Source organism: Fusarium solani (genome assembly GCF_023522795.1).
Source record: "Fusarium solani strain SB1 chromosome Unknown bctg00000001, whole genome shotgun sequence".
NCBI classification, from domain to species: Eukaryota; Fungi; Ascomycota; class Sordariomycetes; order Hypocreales; family Nectriaceae; genus Fusarium; species Fusarium solani.
The window spans coordinates 4,553,124-4,571,611 of NW_027072156.1; the positions used below are offsets into that span (position 1 = coordinate 4,553,124).

General features: G+C 54.2%; 3 protein-coding genes across 3 annotated transcripts; 1 reads left to right on the forward strand and 2 right to left on the reverse strand.

Annotated features, from left to right (window-relative positions):
• Positions 1-3,455: 3,455 nt before the first annotated feature.
• MRS44_003526 (uncharacterized protein) lies at positions 3,456-5,304 on the reverse strand (the record flags this gene model as incomplete). Its single annotated transcript, XM_065623237.1, has 2 exons — positions 3,456-5,030; positions 5,074-5,304. The coding sequence occupies 2 exons, from the start codon at positions 5,302-5,304 to the stop codon at positions 3,456-3,458; spliced, it is 1,806 nt and encodes a 601-aa protein (XP_065479309.1).
• A 1,560-nt stretch (positions 5,305-6,864) lies between these two features.
• Positions 6,865-12,025, reverse strand: MRS44_003527 (uncharacterized protein; the record flags this gene model as incomplete). Its single annotated transcript, XM_046283891.2, has 2 exons — positions 6,865-8,603; positions 8,656-12,025. The coding sequence occupies 2 exons, from the start codon at positions 12,023-12,025 to the stop codon at positions 6,865-6,867; spliced, it is 5,109 nt and encodes a 1,702-aa protein (XP_046137646.2).
• A 1,635-nt stretch (positions 12,026-13,660) lies between these two features.
• MRS44_003528 (uncharacterized protein) lies at positions 13,661-17,458 on the forward strand (the record flags this gene model as incomplete). The annotated part of the gene is made up of 3 exons (XM_046282996.2): positions 13,661-13,800; positions 13,929-14,630; positions 14,680-17,458. The coding sequence occupies 3 exons, from the start codon at positions 13,661-13,663 to the stop codon at positions 17,456-17,458; spliced, it is 3,621 nt and encodes a 1,206-aa protein (XP_046137647.2).
• Positions 17,459-18,488: the final 1,030 nt, after the last annotated feature.

The window sequence follows — 18,488 nt, forward strand, 5'->3', positions numbered from 1 at the left end:
TACTGGACGTGAGGAGGGCGTCCAGGGATTATACAGAGAACAGGGCTTCACAACCGGTTCGTCTTCCAATTGATTCTCTATGGGACTTGAGAAGAGGAGGAGAGGGGGACAAAGATCAGAGGAGAGAATCTGTCTGAAGGATGCGGGAGACCTCAAGTACAAAAAAAAAACGAAGCTACAAGACATGCACAATGCTACGGGATCTGCCCAATCCCCTTGCACCTGGAGCTAATCCCGCCACGGATGGTCCCTCCTCTGCGGGTTGTTGACCTCCACTCCGTCTTTACTGTTGGCTTAACCTAGGGGGGCTCACTTGTTGTTGGCTAGGTGGTGGCAAGCCCTTTTGCTCGGCAGCTGGCGGGGGAGACAAACTAGAACTGTTGGGACAGGAAGACAAGATGGAAGGCCGGGCGTAAGCCGAGCGATCAAGGGGTGGAGGGGGGGCCGGGATTGGGAACCAGCAAAGGGGAAGAGAGGGAAAAAAGTGACACACTGACTCCCCCAAAGAAAAAAAAATTGGAGGTGGCCCGGTGGAGTTCCCAGGTGGTGATCTCCCAGGTGGAATTGGCGCGTCCTTTCAGGGTCCAGCGGGAGACATGGAAGTTCAATGGGTGAGGTGAGGTCGAGGGTTGAGGGGCCGGCACTCGCTCCAGGTGGGGATGCCCGTCAAGCTCTCTCTCTCCCCAAAGGGCCAAGGCGGGCCAGGCGGCTCCGGGGAGCAGCGCGGTTGAGCGGGCACATTTAGTAAGGGGGGGCGTGGCAGATTTCCCTTTCCCATCGCGGGGACTCTCGGGTTTGTTGGAGACAAAGCCCGTAGACGGAGACCGAACGACTTGCCGGAATCCGCATCGGAAGCCGGCTTATAATTGATGACCATGATGATGCTCATGATGTAGGCGTGATCATGAGTCTGATTGTTTCTATTTGACGGGTTCCGATACCGAGATGGCTGATAACCAGACGACCTGCTCATTCTGGACCTGCCATCAGCTGACTGTGCGTGTAAGTGGCCGTCCGACATAAAGAGCTGCGAGCTGGGGAGATGAGATGGATAAGATATGTCGTCATGACACGAGCATCTTGACCAAAAATTGCCTGAAAACGATGGACGCATGAAATCGAAGATGAGGAGAAGTAATTGAATAAGAATTGAAATTAGCCCCCAAGAAAGGCATCACGTATTACGCCCCCATGTCAAACTACTCGGAACCCGATCGATCACCAGTTGGACAATACGATTTCCCGAAGAAGCCCATTCATTACCGACATGTCCGGGCTGACCACGCGAAAATCGCATGCACGTCACGATATAATCCACAGCAACAGCAGCCTTTCTCTCGTAGCCTCGCAGTCGCGAATCGCAAGGCTGCCCAGGGATGTGTCCATCCGAAAAAAGCCACAGGCGCAAGCCCAGGTGTTGGGAGCCAGTGGGGGGCGACTGATGCGCGGCGTTGAGCCACGCTTCCAAAACGCCCTCTTTTCCCAGTGACGTGTGTGTGTCCCTTAGCCCGGAACGACACTGTACCGAGCGGGAGCTTCGTCAACAGGGACAAGGGGTTGTCATTTCGCTTGATATCCCAGCGCAGAGGGTTGATGATCGTGGTCAATTGGGTCGATCCTACTATTAATCGTGGCTCTGGGTATCCATTGCTACCTAGCCAAGCCCAGCTAGAAAGCTTCCTGAGCTCCCTCTTCTTCCATGAGCCTCCATTATCCCAAGATGAACATCTCCACTCCCGTGTAAATGCTTCATCCACCCCTGTCAAAAGGTCAAGCCATCCCCAGCATTCAACACAAGCCTCTGATATCACATCTGGAGTTTTCGTCATCGCGATAAAGCAAAATGCCTCCATCTCCAAATGTCATTCAACAACCTATTTTCTCTCCCTTGACATTCCAAGCCCGCTCCCAACCCCAAACTTCCCAATCATCCAAGACATCCATATCAAACCCCATGCACAGACATCATGTACCTTGCCTTCTCCGCTAACGCCCAATGACACTAGCGCCCTACCTTAATTCTCCCACCCCCAGGCACAAGAAGAGACAAGAAAAAAAATGGAACAAGGCCGTCCCCAATTGTTGAGCCCCAAACCCGAAATCTGGATCCATGTATCAGGTTCCTCTGCCAATTAGATGCCCCCTCGGGGTCCCGCGGTCCGCCGCAGAGCCGCAGCCTTGAGCGGTCATCCTCCGAGTCCCAACATTGTAGGCGTCCCCGGGATGCCGGCAAATCCAAAGCAAAGATTGCAGGTTTTTGATTCAGAGATAGACACACTGCGCTGGGCCAGCGGAACTGTAGTACGTACTCCCCCACCCCCTTTGAGGGTTGAGGTTGGAACGTCATGCAAGATGCCGATGCCGATCTCTTTCCCTTGACTTTACAGGGCCAATCGTGAGAAGGGTATTCTACAGTTGAGCTTCAGAGTTGCACCCGGTATCTCAGACTAGCTTGTCTTGAGCCATCAACGCTCAACATGATGATCATCACCACCGTCTCGTGTAATCTCAACGGCTTGTTGCGCGCGTTGCAGGCCAGAAACTCAATTCATTGCTGGCACCGAGTAGTGGACGATGATGAGGAGCAATCTCTGTGAATCTCTGTATCACCTTGCCATTCCATATCCGGGATCCTCCATCACATCACTGCCCCACAGTCAATCTGAAATCTAGAAACAGCACTTAATGGTATCAAGTTGTGTATTGGGCGTTTTCAAGGCCGGGCATCTCCCAGTCCTCAAACTAAGGTATACTATCGTACGCCTCCACAGTCTGTATCTACTCCACGTCTCTTCCCCTCCCCCTCCCCTGATCAACAAAGGAAAATAAGATAGGTTTAACTAATTCACGGGCCGCCGTTTGTCGTTCGCCAGCCTTGTCAGACATCGAACCACTCCCCACACTGTCGATGTCGCCCTCTCCGCCCCCGCGAGGGAACCAGAAGTAGCCTCGCATCATCTTCCCCAGTATTACCCGCTCGCCAGCTTGAGCCGTCAAGGCCAGCCGGGCAGCCTGGTCGATGACTCGCTTTGCAGCGGTACACCCCCGTCCCGTCAGGCCCGGCCAAGGCGTGTGGTGTGGTATAGTACCTCATAGGTATAAAGCCTGGCCAGGCCCCTCGGGATAATAAAAAACACAAAAGAAATATCAGATGCCATCTCTTCATAACGTCCATAAACCCCGTTGCCGAAACCCCATGTACCCAAACAAGCGGTATTAGTAACGAAGTCTGCCAGAGAGACAAGAATGGATTCCGTAATCATCATCAACACCGTCTTCAAAGCGCCTGCTGTGAACCATGCCGAGCCGTCCCACCCCTTCTTGTATGATGGATATCCTTGACCGAGGTGAAAATGCTGCCAATTTTGTAACCGCTCGAACCGCTGTGAAGCAAAACCAAATGAAAGAAAATCGTAAACTGGGACAGTCTCGGAGCGTTGCCAAGAAGAGACTACTTAGTAGGTCTCTCCCAGATCGCTCAGTTTCCTGTGCCCAGCAGAGATGCTGGATCTCATTGGCCCGTTGCTGGTCCGTCGACCACCGCTCTGGCGCCGACTTGATGGCATAGGGATACCACTGCCAGGAGCGGGGATACCGCTCATACCTCCGTCATGGTCCAGCTTGGAGTATGTACCTCTACGGCTTGGGGTCCGGAACTCGGTCTCATCCTCCTCCTCCAGATCAAGATGGCTGATGCTGGCAGAGTGACCATGAATTGAGCCTCCAAGCGACGAACGGGGCCGGCCCATGGGAGTTCGCGTTCCTGTGAGAGATGTTCGAGAGACAGGTCGCGGAATCATGTCTCCAGCAGTTCGTGAAGGTGGCCGAGCATACGACGAGACGCTAGCACGTGAGCTGGGCCTGCTGATTTCTGACTCGGGACCCCCACGGTTCGGAAGCGGTCCAAACGACAGCCGGCTGACCCCAGACGTGCTAAGTCGGGGCATGTGGCTACCCTTGGATGTCCCAGAGTTCTGGCTGTTGGTTGGGGTGGTGTCGTCACCGGCTACAGAAGACGTCGTAGAGCCCACAGTGCGCTTGCGAGAGCGGATCGTAACCGTTGAAGGCACGTTGCTGACTCCGTAGACGGAAGAGCGCGGCGAAGCTCGTGTTGGCGTGCGCGTCGGCCCGGGAAGCTTAGATCGTGCAGAGTGCACGCGAGCCTCGAGGCGTTGCATCTGCGCAGTAAGGGTTCGGATGTGCGTAAGCGAGTTGGAAGCTGGGAGCTTGTGCGAAGCCGAGCGAGGTCCAACGGCGCGGTTCGCAGGTGTGCGCATAGTCGTAGTGCCGCCAGTCGAGATCCGGCTGCCAGGTGCTCTTGTCGTCTTGGTGGGAGGCTTAGCCCGGGGCTTGGGAGTAATGCTGTTGTCAGACGACGAAGGAAGACGAGAGCGACCATTTCGAGACACAGCCGGAGTTCTTGTAGATGCGACCTTGGGCAAGGGCGCCGAGACATCCGACATGGGCGGCGAAGGAGGATCGGGGAGTTCGGACAGCGTGTCGCCATCGGGAATGGGCGACTTCGATTCGGGAGGTGTTGTGATAAGAGGCGAGCTGGCGGTCGACCCCGGGGATCCGGTGTGGTCAAAGGTTGGCGACTCAAGGACGGAGAGGTCGGTCGAGATGGTAGAAAGATGACGGGACTCTTGCTTCTTGATCTTGTCCTGAAGAAGCTCGGCCTCGATCTTGAGGTCGCCCAGCTCCTCGCGCAAGCGCTGAGATTCGATGCGAAGCTGCTCACGCTCCTGCTCGCCTATCTTGATCTCCTCCTCCATCATGACCGCCCTCTCAATAGCCTGGTTGTACTTGGATTCCATATCCTCCAGCGATGACGTGGTGTTGCGCGCCTGTCGCTCAAAGTCGTCGTTGGCCACCTCAATATCCCTCAGTTTCAGTTGCAGAGTCCGGTTCGAGTCTCGCAGTGTCGTGATTTCCTTCTCGAGCGCATTCTGAGATGCGCTAGCCTCTGTCTTGGACTCTCTGTATTTCCTCTGCGCGCGACAACGTAGCCGTCGAGTTAGCCAAGTGTCCTGCTGGTCGGGTTTGTGTTCTGTTGGGGATGGTTCGACTCACCTTCCACTCCTCCACCTCGAAGCCCAGAGTTTCGGCCTTTTCTTGCAAAATGCGCTCCTGCTTCTCCGCCCTCTCAATATCCTTCTCCAACTCCTGCTCCAGCTCCTTGCTCGACTCTCTGAACTCGGCGAGTTCTGACTCAAGCTGCTCATACTGCGCCTTGTACCAGTTGAGGGTGTCCTCGGCGGTTGCTTCCGCGCCGGGCGGGGATGAAGGGGGTTCTGAAGCCATGACGGATAGTAGCGATCGGGTATCTAGATGGTTTGGCTCGATCGGGTTCGCATGGGTGTGGTTTGGTTCGGGTAGGGAACCAAGGTACGGGGTCGGCGGTGACGACGGTGTCGGAGGCTGGGGCTGGGGTGATAAAATAGGGTGGTCGAAAAGAAAAAGGACGGAACAAAGACGTCGTCTCTTTGTGTGCAGACTGTGTCCTTCCACTGCGCAGCTGTTGCCCTCCGTCAGTCGGCGTCTGGGACAAGAACAGGCGGGGGATGTTACTCACCGACCAAGTCGTCCGTTCGCAGGGCCAGCTGAAGTGGTGGGAATAAGAGGGCTTCCTTCGAAATGGAATCACCTCTTTCTCGGGCGGCAACCGCACTTACCTTGGATCTTACCTTGTCCTGCTGCTGTTGGGGTTAGTATTCGCGGCCGCTGAAGCGCGGAGTTCCAAGGGAAACGTCGCCGCCAATGCTGGTGATGGTTGTTGGATGTTAAAGGGTGTTTGCTGTTTTGGCCTGTGACGACCGCTGTTGATGCGACACATCGCGCCCCCCATTCTCCTTGGGCCGGCATCATGCACTAAGCCCCTTGGGGCAAGGTTATTGGCAGCCATGGGCAACAAGGGCGCTTTCGGTCCCCTTCTCGACCCCACCATTGGGCAACAGTGTGTTTCTGCTTCACGTGACTTGCATCTGAAGCCACTCCTGCACTCTAAGCCACCTTTGTTCCATTGTTTCCAATTTTCCCCTTGTTCTATCAATGGGTATCAAGTCAGGACTGACAAGGCTTGAGAGGTTCTCGATGTGTCAGGGGCACAATTGCTTTTTTGCCGTATCGTCGAGAATTGAGTGCGGCCCGCTATGTTTGCCGAAGCGCACGTACTTCCTTTTGCTCTGTCCACGTAGGGCTCAGACTTGTCCAAATAGGACACAGTCTTGAGTCGTATTCATCCAGACTATCTACATCTAGATCATAACCCCGTCAATAATCAAAGCCGCCAAAGTATATTGACGCCATACTTACCATACTTTTAGCACTACGACCCAGCGTAAGCCGCCAAGAATGCAACAGAGCCCAGACCAGGGGTTCTCCAGGGGCAGATCGAGGAGTGACCGACACCTGCATGCTGTTGGTCTTTAATCTCTGCATGTTACTTGTCTAGGGTATTAACATAATACGGGGTAGTATTCAGTGTTGACATTTAATTGAGTGCGAAAGTTCATAGCCCAAGGGATGGCGGTGTGCATTGGTGTCTGAGAGCATAATCTTTTGTATGTGTACAGACCGGTTTGACCAAAGGATGGATCTACCTATTTTCCCACGGACCTCGCCCGCTCCAAGAAAAAATACAAAGGACCGAAACCAACGCTTCTAAGTAAAAATGATAGAGGTGCTACATGAATAGCTTTGTGTGATGGCCCGCTTTCTGGTTGTCTGGGCTCTTCAGTGTTGTGGTACAGGGTGGTTGTGAATATGGGTCCAAACCCGTGGGGCCCAACTCCGCATTAATAGATGCAAGTATTGACAGACGTAAAATAATAGAAATCAATATACCAACTGATGCCTGGTCTTCTATAGTCTTGCCCCTCCAGCTCTCCAAGCGCCTCTAACTCTTCTTGCTCCCGCTGCAGCAGCACCAAAGTTGTGTAGTCTCTCTCCTATCAGGTATGCTTCGTCACGGATACGGGCTGTCCATCCGTTGAATACCTTGACCAACCCTACCGTATTCTTAACGAGTAGGGCTGTGAGTGCAACGGCTGGGTACGATTGGCGATACACAATCGCCAATCGTGCCACCTCCGCCAGCTCATTCGCACCGGGCCGGGCGCCTGCAATCAAGCCGTACTTGATGAGGCCGTCGGTGATGGCTGGAGGTCCTAGGATTGCCGCCGCTGATATGGCCAGACCAGGGACAACAAAAGCTCTAGTCAAAACGCCAATGTCGGGGTGCATCCAGCCGCGCCGTAGCACCGTCCGCACGGCAACTGCAAGTCGAGTATCCGCGAACAAGGTCGTAACCATGCGAGCACCCAGCTTGAGATAAAGTAGACCGAGGGTCCAAGCCTGAATGACTCGGACTGTATGACGGCTTGCCTCGGATCCTCCCTCTCTTGATGCCTGAACTGACGCCGCGGTAGGTGGGTACATATACGTGTGGAGAGGAATTGCCAGATATAGCTCCAGTAGTCCTGACACAAGGAGTGGGAATACCACGAGGAGGAAGAAGTAGGCATAAACCAGCTTGGCTCCTCGCAGAAGGACAGTAGCGGTGCGCCAGCCGATCTCTCCAGCAGTCAGCCACTCCCAAGACTTTTGTGCCCCGCGCTGCACATTGGAACACACGCTTCGGATGTGAAAGACCAGATAAGCGAGGGAACCGAGGAGGTAAACACCAATGCTAAAGGCATAAATGTCGTTGGTTCTGATGTGCTCCGGGATCAGCATCTTAAACATTCGTCGACCAAACACCAACGGGATGATGGTGAAACCAACTCCGGTGATCGCCGCAAACACCCAGATAAATAAGATGAAGAGAAAGATTCTCGCGCGGAAGTGAGGAGGGATGTACACCATCTGATACTGAGGACCGGCGTACAGATCAGTGTCGTCTTGCTTGTCCTTTCTCCGGCCGCGCTCGTCAACCTCGAGGAACACCTTTTTGCCTTTGGGAATCTTGACGCGGTCCGAAGCTGGAGCGCGGACAAAGTGACCACTTTGGGTCAGCTGATTGGCGTCCCTCAAACGATTCTTCGCCCGGGTGAGGGCGTGGATTTCACTCTGGGTGAGAGGAGCCCTGGGCTTGGCATCACCCCCATCGAAAAAGTCTGTCCAGGTCTTGGGAACAACGTGATACTTGTGGTTCAGCTCCAAGAAGAAGCACTTGTACCAGGGAAGTTCTCGGAACCTGCGGTCAGCTCCAATATGGAGGCTTCCCTCTTCGTCAATCCTTCGCTCGCCAAACAGGAAGAAAGTGAGTCGCAAGCTGCGCGCACATGTCCGGAACCACCATGTATACATGGCGTGGAGCCCATCGCCAGGCTTGAAGAAGTTAACTGCAAGCGGCATGAGGAAGTTGTAGAAGAGGAGATCGACTGGAAACTCGAGGACCGGTTCATTGGAGGAGTAGTGAACCGGGAGGATATCAGGCACGGAGTAGGAGAGACCCCATACAACGCCTCCCAGACAAACGATAACAAGTGCGCCATACACAAATGCCGAGAAGAGAATCTTTCTCAATTGTGTCATCAGGTTCCTCTCTAGGACATCGCGGACAGGGTGAAACTCGGGATCATCCGGGTCACGAATGAAGTCTGTTGCAAAGTTAGTTCAGAGAAACTTGGCTCAAGAATAAGGGGAACTTACAGAGAACGCCCTGACGCATAATCTTTCTGCACATCGACACAAATAGTGCAAAGTGGAACATATACCCAGTGCCAACGAACCAGTGAACAAAGACGGATGTCAGGGGGTAGTTATAGGTGAAGAGCATCCGAGACTTGAAGGTTGTGTTCTCAAACAGGGGCAGAAGGGCTCCATCGAGAAGGAGACCACAGTAGAGGGGAAAGACAAGCATCTCGATACTAATGATCATGATAACCTTCATGATGCCACTGGCCTGATGCAAGGTGTCGATGACACCCGCCTCCCAAGCTTGCAAGATGTGACCCCTCGAGAATGGGCTTCCTCGCTTCAGGTACATGGCGCCGGCGAAGAAAATCGTCACGTAGCCAGCTAGGATGGCCCAGAAGCGATCCAACCCAGACCAGTAGGCTAGGACAGGATTAATGACAGGCGGCCCATCAGGTTCGCTAAGATCAATGACCCAGAAGTTCGGGTTCAGGAATGCGGACGAGAGAGCGAGCAGGTTGGACCAGGCCATGTCACCTGCGGAGGTGATAGACTCCAGAGATAGGCCAGTTGACAGAAGACCGCCGCCGAGAATGAAGCCCACCGAATCATTGATGGTTGTGAAAACAGCGCCAATGTTCTGCTTGACAGCAATCAGAGCGCCATGGCTGATGGCGGAAAAGTTCTGCATCTCCGAGGCGGACATGGGAAAGTCCATAAATGCATAATCCAAAACTCGGGAGCCGGCGCTTGTCCACAGCATCCAGGCAGCCTTTCTCGCTGATAGGACTTGGGATCCAATGAAGCCTCCAATGATACCGGTGAACATGTCGATGATGTTCAGAATAACCCAAGAGGCCAGACCGGCGGCCATGACAGCGGCATCCTGAAGAAGCTTTGAGAGCTCAAAAAGCAGGCGAACGAGGCGCATGGGATTGGCAAGAATCCAAACGCTTACACGTCCAATGTTGTAAGGAACAAAGATGCAAGCAAAGATTGTCACCGAGACGAGAACGGCGCAGAAGATGGCATTCTGGAAGAGTCCAGCGATAGGACCGCGCATGCCAATCAACTCCATGACGCCCTCGAAGTCTTCCAACTCTTCCATAGCTTCTTGGTCAAGACCGGGTCCTTGGGCATCACCGAGATCTTCGGGCTCGTCGTCGACACCGCCGGCTCCGGGGGCTTCGTCCCGGCCAAGGTCATCAAGATCAAATTCCCAGTCGTCAAGATCATTCCGAAGGTTGCCAATATCGTCGTCGGCGTGATGGAGATCTTGAAGGGCGTGTTGCTGCTCGTCCAAGTCGCCCCACATGAAATCGGTCACCCTTCCGACAAGGCCAGGTGCCGGACCATCATCCTGACCACCAGCAGTAGCAGCAGCATTGCCCTGGACAGGCGGTTGTGCTTCCAGGGTTTCTCGTCTATCATGGTGGCGGTCATCGAGAGGAAGGCGTTGATCCTGTTGACCTCTGAACTCGGCAAAGTCATGGCGAACGCTTGATGGCTCGGGCTCATCAGGTACATCGGATTCATCAGTTTCATCGAACCCCGTCACAGCTACGTCGCTTCTTGGCCCAGAACGGGATTTCTTGAACTTGCCGTACGGGCCACGAGCCTGGGGTTGGTCACGGGCCTGGGACGAAGAACCCTCATCCTCGGGGTTTTGAGGGAGGCCAGCGAATGACCAGCTGTTGTTGGCCAAGGGATTGATAGTGTCGTGGAGCTGAGGGCCGTCAGATACGGCACGCGGACGAGAAGGGCTTGGCGACAAGGCTCCTGTCCAGGGGTCTCTCTCGAAGTCCTGATCAGGAAGAGGGGGTAGCGGTTCCTTATCCTTCCCCTTTCTGGATGCCGAATCGCCAGCTTCATCAAAGGAGATAGGAAATTCCTCAGAGGGAGGGGTGAAGGCCTTTCTGGATGAGCTTGCTGCAGTAGAGCCTGGGCTTTCTGGGTGATCTCTTCCATCAGCTTGTTCTGGATGTCGGGCAACATCAGAGGGTCCGCCTTCTCGATCCCGGATGGATCGGCGCGTAACGTCCACCCAGTATGCAAGTCTGTCCTGAAGCCCTTCCTCTTCGATAATCTGCAGGATTCTCTCAGCCTCGCCGCCTGCCTTGTGGTATATACGCATGTAGTCATAAACAGTAGAGGGTTCTTCGGCAGCAACGGGGGCAACAGGACGAGCCTCAACAGGGCGAGGCTCAAGAGGAGAAGACTCGGATTCAATCATCCCTGGAGGAACGCGAAGATCGGATGATGCTCGACGGAGGAGTCGTATGTTAGCAACCTGCTCGACCTCGGCAGCGAAAGCTTCATCGGGACCGACATGAGGCTGTTCCCCATCATCCAGAGTTTCGTCATCCGACTCATCGGGACCCCGCAAGTCTTCCGCAATCTCAGCCCGGACAAGCATGGGTTCTTGGGCTGCCAGGGGGTTTTCGGGGCCGGCAAAGGCTGCGCGCATGTTCATTTCGGGCTGTTGCTGAACGACATAATCCCTGACCAGGATGACTAGAATGAAGCAAATGATGACCAAGACAGTGATGATTTGACCCTCAATCACCGAAATCACGGTCCGATTAAGCGTTGGGTTCCGGGTGAGGTTGTTCAAGAAAGCCACCTCCCCAAGTAACGAAGGTGGCGCTGTGCCAATCGATGCAGCTTCCAATGAGGCATTGACGGATTCCAGAGACGAGTCGGATCGATCGAACCTGACGGGCACTCCCAACGAGCCTAGGAGAATGCGCATCAAAAACTCGGAGATATTCTGGCCAGAGAGGGTTTCGAGGAGGGCTTCGGCGGCTGAAGCAGATGTCGTCGTGGGCGCAAAGAGGGGGCTCGCGGGGCATGTGCCAGTATCGAGACCTGCAGCCAGTTGAAGTGCTGCTTCCGTGGTTTCATTGTTGCGCGAGAGCATAGAAGTGTTGCCAAAGCCTTCATCGCTGACCCAGAACATAAATGACCAGATGGATCTCATAAAATAGGGCAACCAACATAGCCAGACGCTGATGGCCATGGCAGCACGAAGCCAGACCAAGACATTCCGAAACAAATATTTGGCCAAATGTCCAACAAAAACGTGTACCGGAAGGGACTGAGGCATGTCAGGCGCGTACAGCTTGGTAAAGCGGAACGACGTCTTGCAAAGCTCGCAGTACTTCTTCTGAGAATGGGAAAGCCACTCCATCAAGCAGTCCTGGTGGACATACTTGATACTACCACTGCATTTGCACGGGTAGAAGAGAGGCTCCTCCGGAGTCGCCTCCCCTCTGCAGATTCGACAAATTCCAGGTGCAGAATCTTGATTCTGATTCATGTCGTCGGATCGAGTGGCGGCTCGGTGAAGGCCCTTGAGCTTCATGCTCGAGGTGAGGTCCTCCATGACGGCAAATAATATTCAGCGATGGCGATTCGAGAAGAAATCGATCGCGCCCACGAGGGGCTTATTGTGAAGGAATTGTTGGGAGAACCATGCGCTGGCCGATCAAGAGGATGTTCGAGGGGCGCGAGCGGACCGAAGACCGGGGAATCGAAGCGGCGAACGGGACACGGAGGCAGGAAAATGTGACCTGACAAGTGAAATAGCGGCGACAATGCAGTCGGCCAAGCCGGTGAGCATGTGTCTCTTTAGTCGAGAGTGAAGAGTCGACAAGGTGACCGGGAGTAGTCGTCGGCCTCAAAATAGAGGTGATGAGACGTGGTGGTTAATAATTCCACAGTGGCTGTCGGCCTGGGCTGCAACTACAGTACCGCCACTCCGACCCCACAAGACGCAGCACTGCGGAGAAAGGTACGGTTGGCGGAATCCAGCCCCAACGCAATGCGATGCGTGAGTTCCGAAACGGCGAACAAGGCTTCGGAGAAGCAGATAATCCGACACCGCTGCTTTCCGTGAACTCTCACGTGTCAGAGGCAGCACTGGCAGTTTGATGTGCGCAGCTGATGTCATGGACCGAGAGGCGCGTGTTCACATGAGAAATGATCATCGTTTGAGAGCATGATGAAGCTGAACCAGGAGATTCGTGATGGCCATGATCGATTGTGATGGATCTGGATCTGTTCAGGACAGCTCTTGTTACTTTGAATAATCACTAATATTGGAATTAATGGTATGGAAACAGAGCCGAGGCTCGATAGTAAAACACGTTAAAATAACCGTAGTCACCATCACGGCATCCCCTGACGTTCCATGTTTGGAGTCCTGATAGAAGACTCAGGTTGCCCCAACCTCCAGTTCACGCCTCTGCATTCCAGTCAAAATAGCAACCAATCAATGTCTGTAATCTTGTCTCTCGGATCCTAAAAAGTCATGATGCCATAGAAAATCTGGACCAAAGCAAGCTTCTGTGCTTCTCCATGACGTCGCAACCATCCATCAAGTGTTTCGAAGATGCAGGACAGGCTGCAAATCGCTGAGCAAATGCCGCTAAAAGTGCCAGGCCGCGCTGATGCGAACCGCTAAAACCTGGTGGGGGAACGGATGACACCACTGTACATGTGCTGGTGCCCTCCAATTCCAACCAAGGAACAACGACTTCAGCTCCGGTGTTGCCATCATTCCCGCCCTCTTGTTCATCTCCTGGTAGAAAAATAATAAAGGGTCAAAGAAGCCCACACCAGTGACCGTCTGTGTTGCACGTTTAAGCCCATCGTCTCGTTCTCGTCTCGAGTCACGTCGCAGAAGCACTCCTGCTCCTGTCCCGAGATCCATAACGCTTGCCGGACTGACTCCCCTGCAGCCTATCCAAAAAAGTAAGCACCTCATCCCGAGCTTCCCATCCAGTCGCTCGCTGGCCGAAAAATCCCAACTTGGCTTCGTGGATCGTGAAACTGACTGGCAGGAAGGGCTGGATACGTCTCTCCCGTCGCGAGTCGGATTTCATCTGAAGTCGTTCGCTTTTGCGCCACTTTGCACAATCAAACCTGTTACTTTGCATCATCTTTTGGCTTGCTTGCTCCCCTCTTCGGAAGCTCCCGTCATCAACCGTCCTGACCGCAGCGCGTGCTTCTATCAACCATGGCCGAGTCCGCCGGCTCGATTATGAACGGCAACGGCCACACCAACGGCATGGCGAATGGCAAGCCCCTAGCCGGCCGAAGAAGAGCTGTCAAGAAGAGACGAAGCTTCTTGGCTTGGACATTCAATGTCGTCGCAAGGTATGTCCTGTTTGCGCGTCATCGCTGCCAGTTCGCCCGAGCTTTGTTCTGGCCGCTCTTTCATCAGCGTCAATTCATCTTTGCACTCTGAATCGCTATTAGCTGATAACTAACTTGTACTCCCTCAGACTCGCAACATGGGCTGCCATCTTGACCGTCCTCTTCCGATGCCCTTCGTCCCTTGAAGCCTGCGACGAGACCTCCCCCTCCATCTGCAAACCCTATTTCCAGATCAAGGACGCCGTGTCGCCTCATGTCCAACCCTACTACGACCACTATGCGGCACCCTATGTCGAAATCGCCCGACCGTACTACGAGACCGTTGAAAGCAAGGTCTGGCAACCCGCTCGCGCATATGCGATCCAATACGGAGCTCCCTGGGCCGAGAAGGCGCAGGATTATGTTTGGGCTCAGTGGGAGAAGAATGGCCAGCCCCAGCTCGTCAAGTACCAGGGTCTTGCGCAGGCGCAATACGACCAAACCGTTGGCCCTTACGTCAAGCAGGCTGGAGAGGCCCTTGGCCCCTACTACGACATTGCTCGCACCAACGGCCTACAAGTCTACTACGAATATTTGCGACCGGGTTATGAGTTTGTGCAGCCATATGCTGTTCAGGGTTATGACGCAGCCTCTGAATTCACCGTCCGAACCGCCCTTCCGACGACCTACTGGGCTTGGAACAAGACCTATGCCTTCCTTGACAGAAGCGTCTGGCCTCACATCCGTGTTGTCTACGTTCAGAATGTCGAACCTCAGCTCGTCCGTATCGGTGAACGCCTGGGTCGCTACAAGACCAAGGTCAAGCCTGTCCACGACAACTACTCGACCAGGTAAGATGCTCGGCGTTCCTTGTTAGAGCGCCATACTGACGTCTCTCAGCTATGTCACAGATACCACTACTTCGTCATTCCAGAGGCCCTCTCCACAGAGCACAACTTCTGTCGAGACATCCTCTGAGGTCCCGGTCGCTACGGAGAGCCCCGAGCCTGTGATCGAGTCTGTCACTCAGGAGTACATCAACCCTGTTCAGGCACCTCCCCCTACTGAAAACGAGAGCGAGAAGCGACGAAAGGCCCGAGAGATGGTGGCCCATGATCTGGAGACTTGGCAGACCAAGTTTGCCTCTCAAGCTGATGAGGGTGCCAATGACCTGGAAGAACGTGTCGACGAGATTGCGAAGCGCATGATCGAGGAGAATGTCCAGATCACTGGCAGACAGCTATTTGACGACCTCGAGTCTACGATTGCCTCTGAGCTTGAGGCTCTTCGGATCAAGATCTCGGCCTTGGCAGGATCAGTCGATGAGAACACTGACAATGTAGATGAGAAGATTGTTGCTGCGGTACGATCTGCCGGCATGGCCATTAAGAAGAAGGCCCAGGCCATTCGACAATGGCGCGAGGGCTATGAGAAGGAGCTTCAGGAGACCGTCATTACCGTTGCCGATGTTCATTTCCAGCTTCTGGACGAGACTAGAAACCTCGCCCTGCAGCAGATTGGCATGAGGTGGGCATGGACTGATGGCGTCACATACAAGGACTGGGCCAAGTATCATGAGCTCAAGAGCACCCTCAACGAATGGACCGAGCAACTTAAGCAGCTCATCGTCACGCACCCTAGCCTCCTCCAGGCGCAAGACGCATCTGCGCAGGTTGAGGACGAGGGCATGGAGATCGCTTCTGTGGCTGCTAAGGAGCTTGCTCGACTCAAGGAGGTTGCCCGCTGGAAGGTCGTGGCCAGAGATTCGTCGGATGATTTTGACAGCGACGCGATGAAGCTTGCTGCCGAGGAAGCCATCGCGGCCAAGAAGGCCGAAGAGTCTAAGGACGCCGACGAGCAGACCCCCGCCGAAGATGCCGTTGTTTCTAGCCTCTCCGCTTCTGCTGAAGAGGCCACCTCTCAAGCCGAAGATGCTGAGCAAGACCTAGAGGACTTTGTGTCGTCTATTGCTGAGCCCGTCAAGGAGGAGGTTTCTTCGGTTGTTGACGACGAACCGAATGTTATCGAAAAGGCCACCTCTGCTATTTCCGAGTCGATCGAGTCTGTAGTCAGCGATGCTTCCAGCCTCGCTTTTGACGGACAGGAGAGCGCCAGCAGCATTGCGGACGAAGTTTCCGAGACCGAAGAAGCCCTGGCCTCATCAGTCTCCGAGTCTGCTAGCAGTGTGATTGAAGAGGTCTCAAGCCAGCTTTCAGAGACGTTCGAGTCGGCCACAAAGGACGCAGAACCAGAAGACAGCAGTACGTCGACCCCCTTTGCTTCGGAAGCGTCTGAAGTGCTCATGGGTGACACCCATTCGATAGTCAGCAACGGTAGTGAAGATCCTCTCCCGGCCGACGACGAGCCCCTCGTCGAGATCGAGGAGCACCCCCTAACGCATCGCGACGAGACGCCGCTGTCCAACGAGCAACATGTCAAGCCAGCCTTCCTCGGCGCCGCGGCTCAGGAAGTCCCCCACCGACAAGTCGTCCTCGAGGATTACGTGGACACAGATTATATTGCTAGTGCTACTGACGCAGCACAGGCAGCTTATTCGACCGCTGTCTCTCGAGCATCTGAGCAGTACTCAAGTGCTCTGTCTGTCGTGTCTGCCCAGATCTACGGTACTCCCAAGCCAGTCCACGAGCAGCTATTCGCATCCGTCTCCTCGGCGTACGACAATGCTGTTTCAGCTGCTGGCGATAAGCTCAACCATGCTGTTGAGGCTGCCACAACGGCAACCCAAATCCCTGCCACGACCACTATCCCTAACTGGGTTGACTGGGAACGCATCGAGTCTATCGCTTCTCAGAGACTCAACGAGGGCCGTCTGTGGGCTGAGATCCAGTACCAGAGCGCACTCATCGCTATGGGTCTCGCCACGCCCACTCCGTCATCGTCGATGGAGAAGTATTACGAGCAGGCCAAGTTGAACTATTTCGCTGGTCTTGGTATTGCTCAGGACCGATACGCTAGCTTTATTGCTGGAGCTTCCTCTGCCCTGTCATCTCTGACGGCCACTCCTACCCCTACCGACCTCGCTGGATCTGCCTCATCTGTTGCCTCTGTGGCGAGGGAGTCGGCTGCTTCTGCTGCCCAGGCTGCTGGTGATGCAGCCGGGTCTGCCTATTCGGCCGCCGGTGACACAATTAAGTCGGCCGCCCAGGCTGTTGACGATTCCGTGTCCTCTGTTGTGGATGCTGCTAGCGAGCAGATCTCTAGTGCAGGCCTGGCTATTGCCGAGTCTTGGAACACAGTCGTTGAGCAGATCAGCGGCCAGGTTTACGGAGAGCCTACTCAGATTGCGTGGTATGAGCACATCTGGAGTGATGCCAGCTCATATGCAGCCGCGGCTACCGATGCCGTCGCCGACAAGGCGTCTATTGCCTCGGATGCAGCTGCAGCATCTGCAGTGACTGCATCAGCCGAGGCGGCTAAGCAATACGAGTCTGTGAGCGAGCTTGTCTCTGAACTCATCAGTGGCAAGGAGCCCTCGTTTACCGAGAGTGTGCTTTCCAGACTCCAGGCTGCTTACGCCACGGCGGCCGCCAGCGTCGAGAGCCTTGCTAGTGAGGCAAACGAGGCTGCGTCGTCTGTGGGCGAGAAGGTCGGAAGCGCTGCTAGCCAGGCTACCGAAGCCGTCAAGGAGTCATTCCAGCACGCAAAGGACGAGTTGTAAACAGGACAAGTTGTAAACAGGACAAGTTGTTGGAGAAGAACAACTACGAAGACACTCTTTTGGACGATACCCAAGTTGAAATGACGATCGTTTAATGCCATGAACGGGAGAAGGAAAAGACGAGAATGGAATCAAAAGACGGGTACTAACAAGGATGAAGACGAGGCGCGACTGACGGGACTTGGATTTCATGCATGGATACTTTGTACTATTACGATCCCCAACCCTTGAGGTGCATTCACGGCGACACCGAAGGCAGGTCATATGCCGGTGAGTGCGGAACCAATGAGACGGGACTTGAGCAAGACTGGGGAGGAAAATGCGAATGGACGCTGGTCTCTGGAATTGGTGTTGGGGGGGGGGGGTGATGCTTGGTTGTTGGTTTGCAGCTTACATACATGGGCACATGGCCACCAACGAGATATCCTCAAGATTAGCGCTAATATGATTTTCTTTTCTTCTTTTTGACCAAACGGAAGTGTCGATGACACTCCACAGTCAGACGATGGGCAAGATTAGCGTGTCTCTCCGCAGTCGCTTGAGAAGAGCATGGTGTGACTGGGAGCATGCGAGGATGTTGGATATCGACTATGTGTGGGATCTAATAATAATTTGAGCAATTGTCTCTACTGTTGGGCATGAATTAACTGAATAGATACATGTTTAGATCAGTCAATGGTATGTCTAGATCCATTAGACTACCCATCGTTATGCTGAACCGTATCTAGAAGCAACTCTATTCCAACAACGGCAGATCCATTTCCTTGGTTGCGCAAATCCTCCAGACGCCACATCAATACAAGAGCGGGGATGCCGTAAACAGCTTCCTCTTTGATGCACCCTTGTCGAGTATCCTTGGTTCCCCGGTCCAGGCAACAGAATAAACTGCCTGGTCAATTGGCTCTTCAAGGACCCGAGTCATGAATTGCCCGCTATGCAAGAAAAACGCCGACGCTACAACGACGACCCTCGCAGGCTCTGGCAATCAATTATCTGGATCGACATGTGTGGCCTATCGCCAACAGTGTAC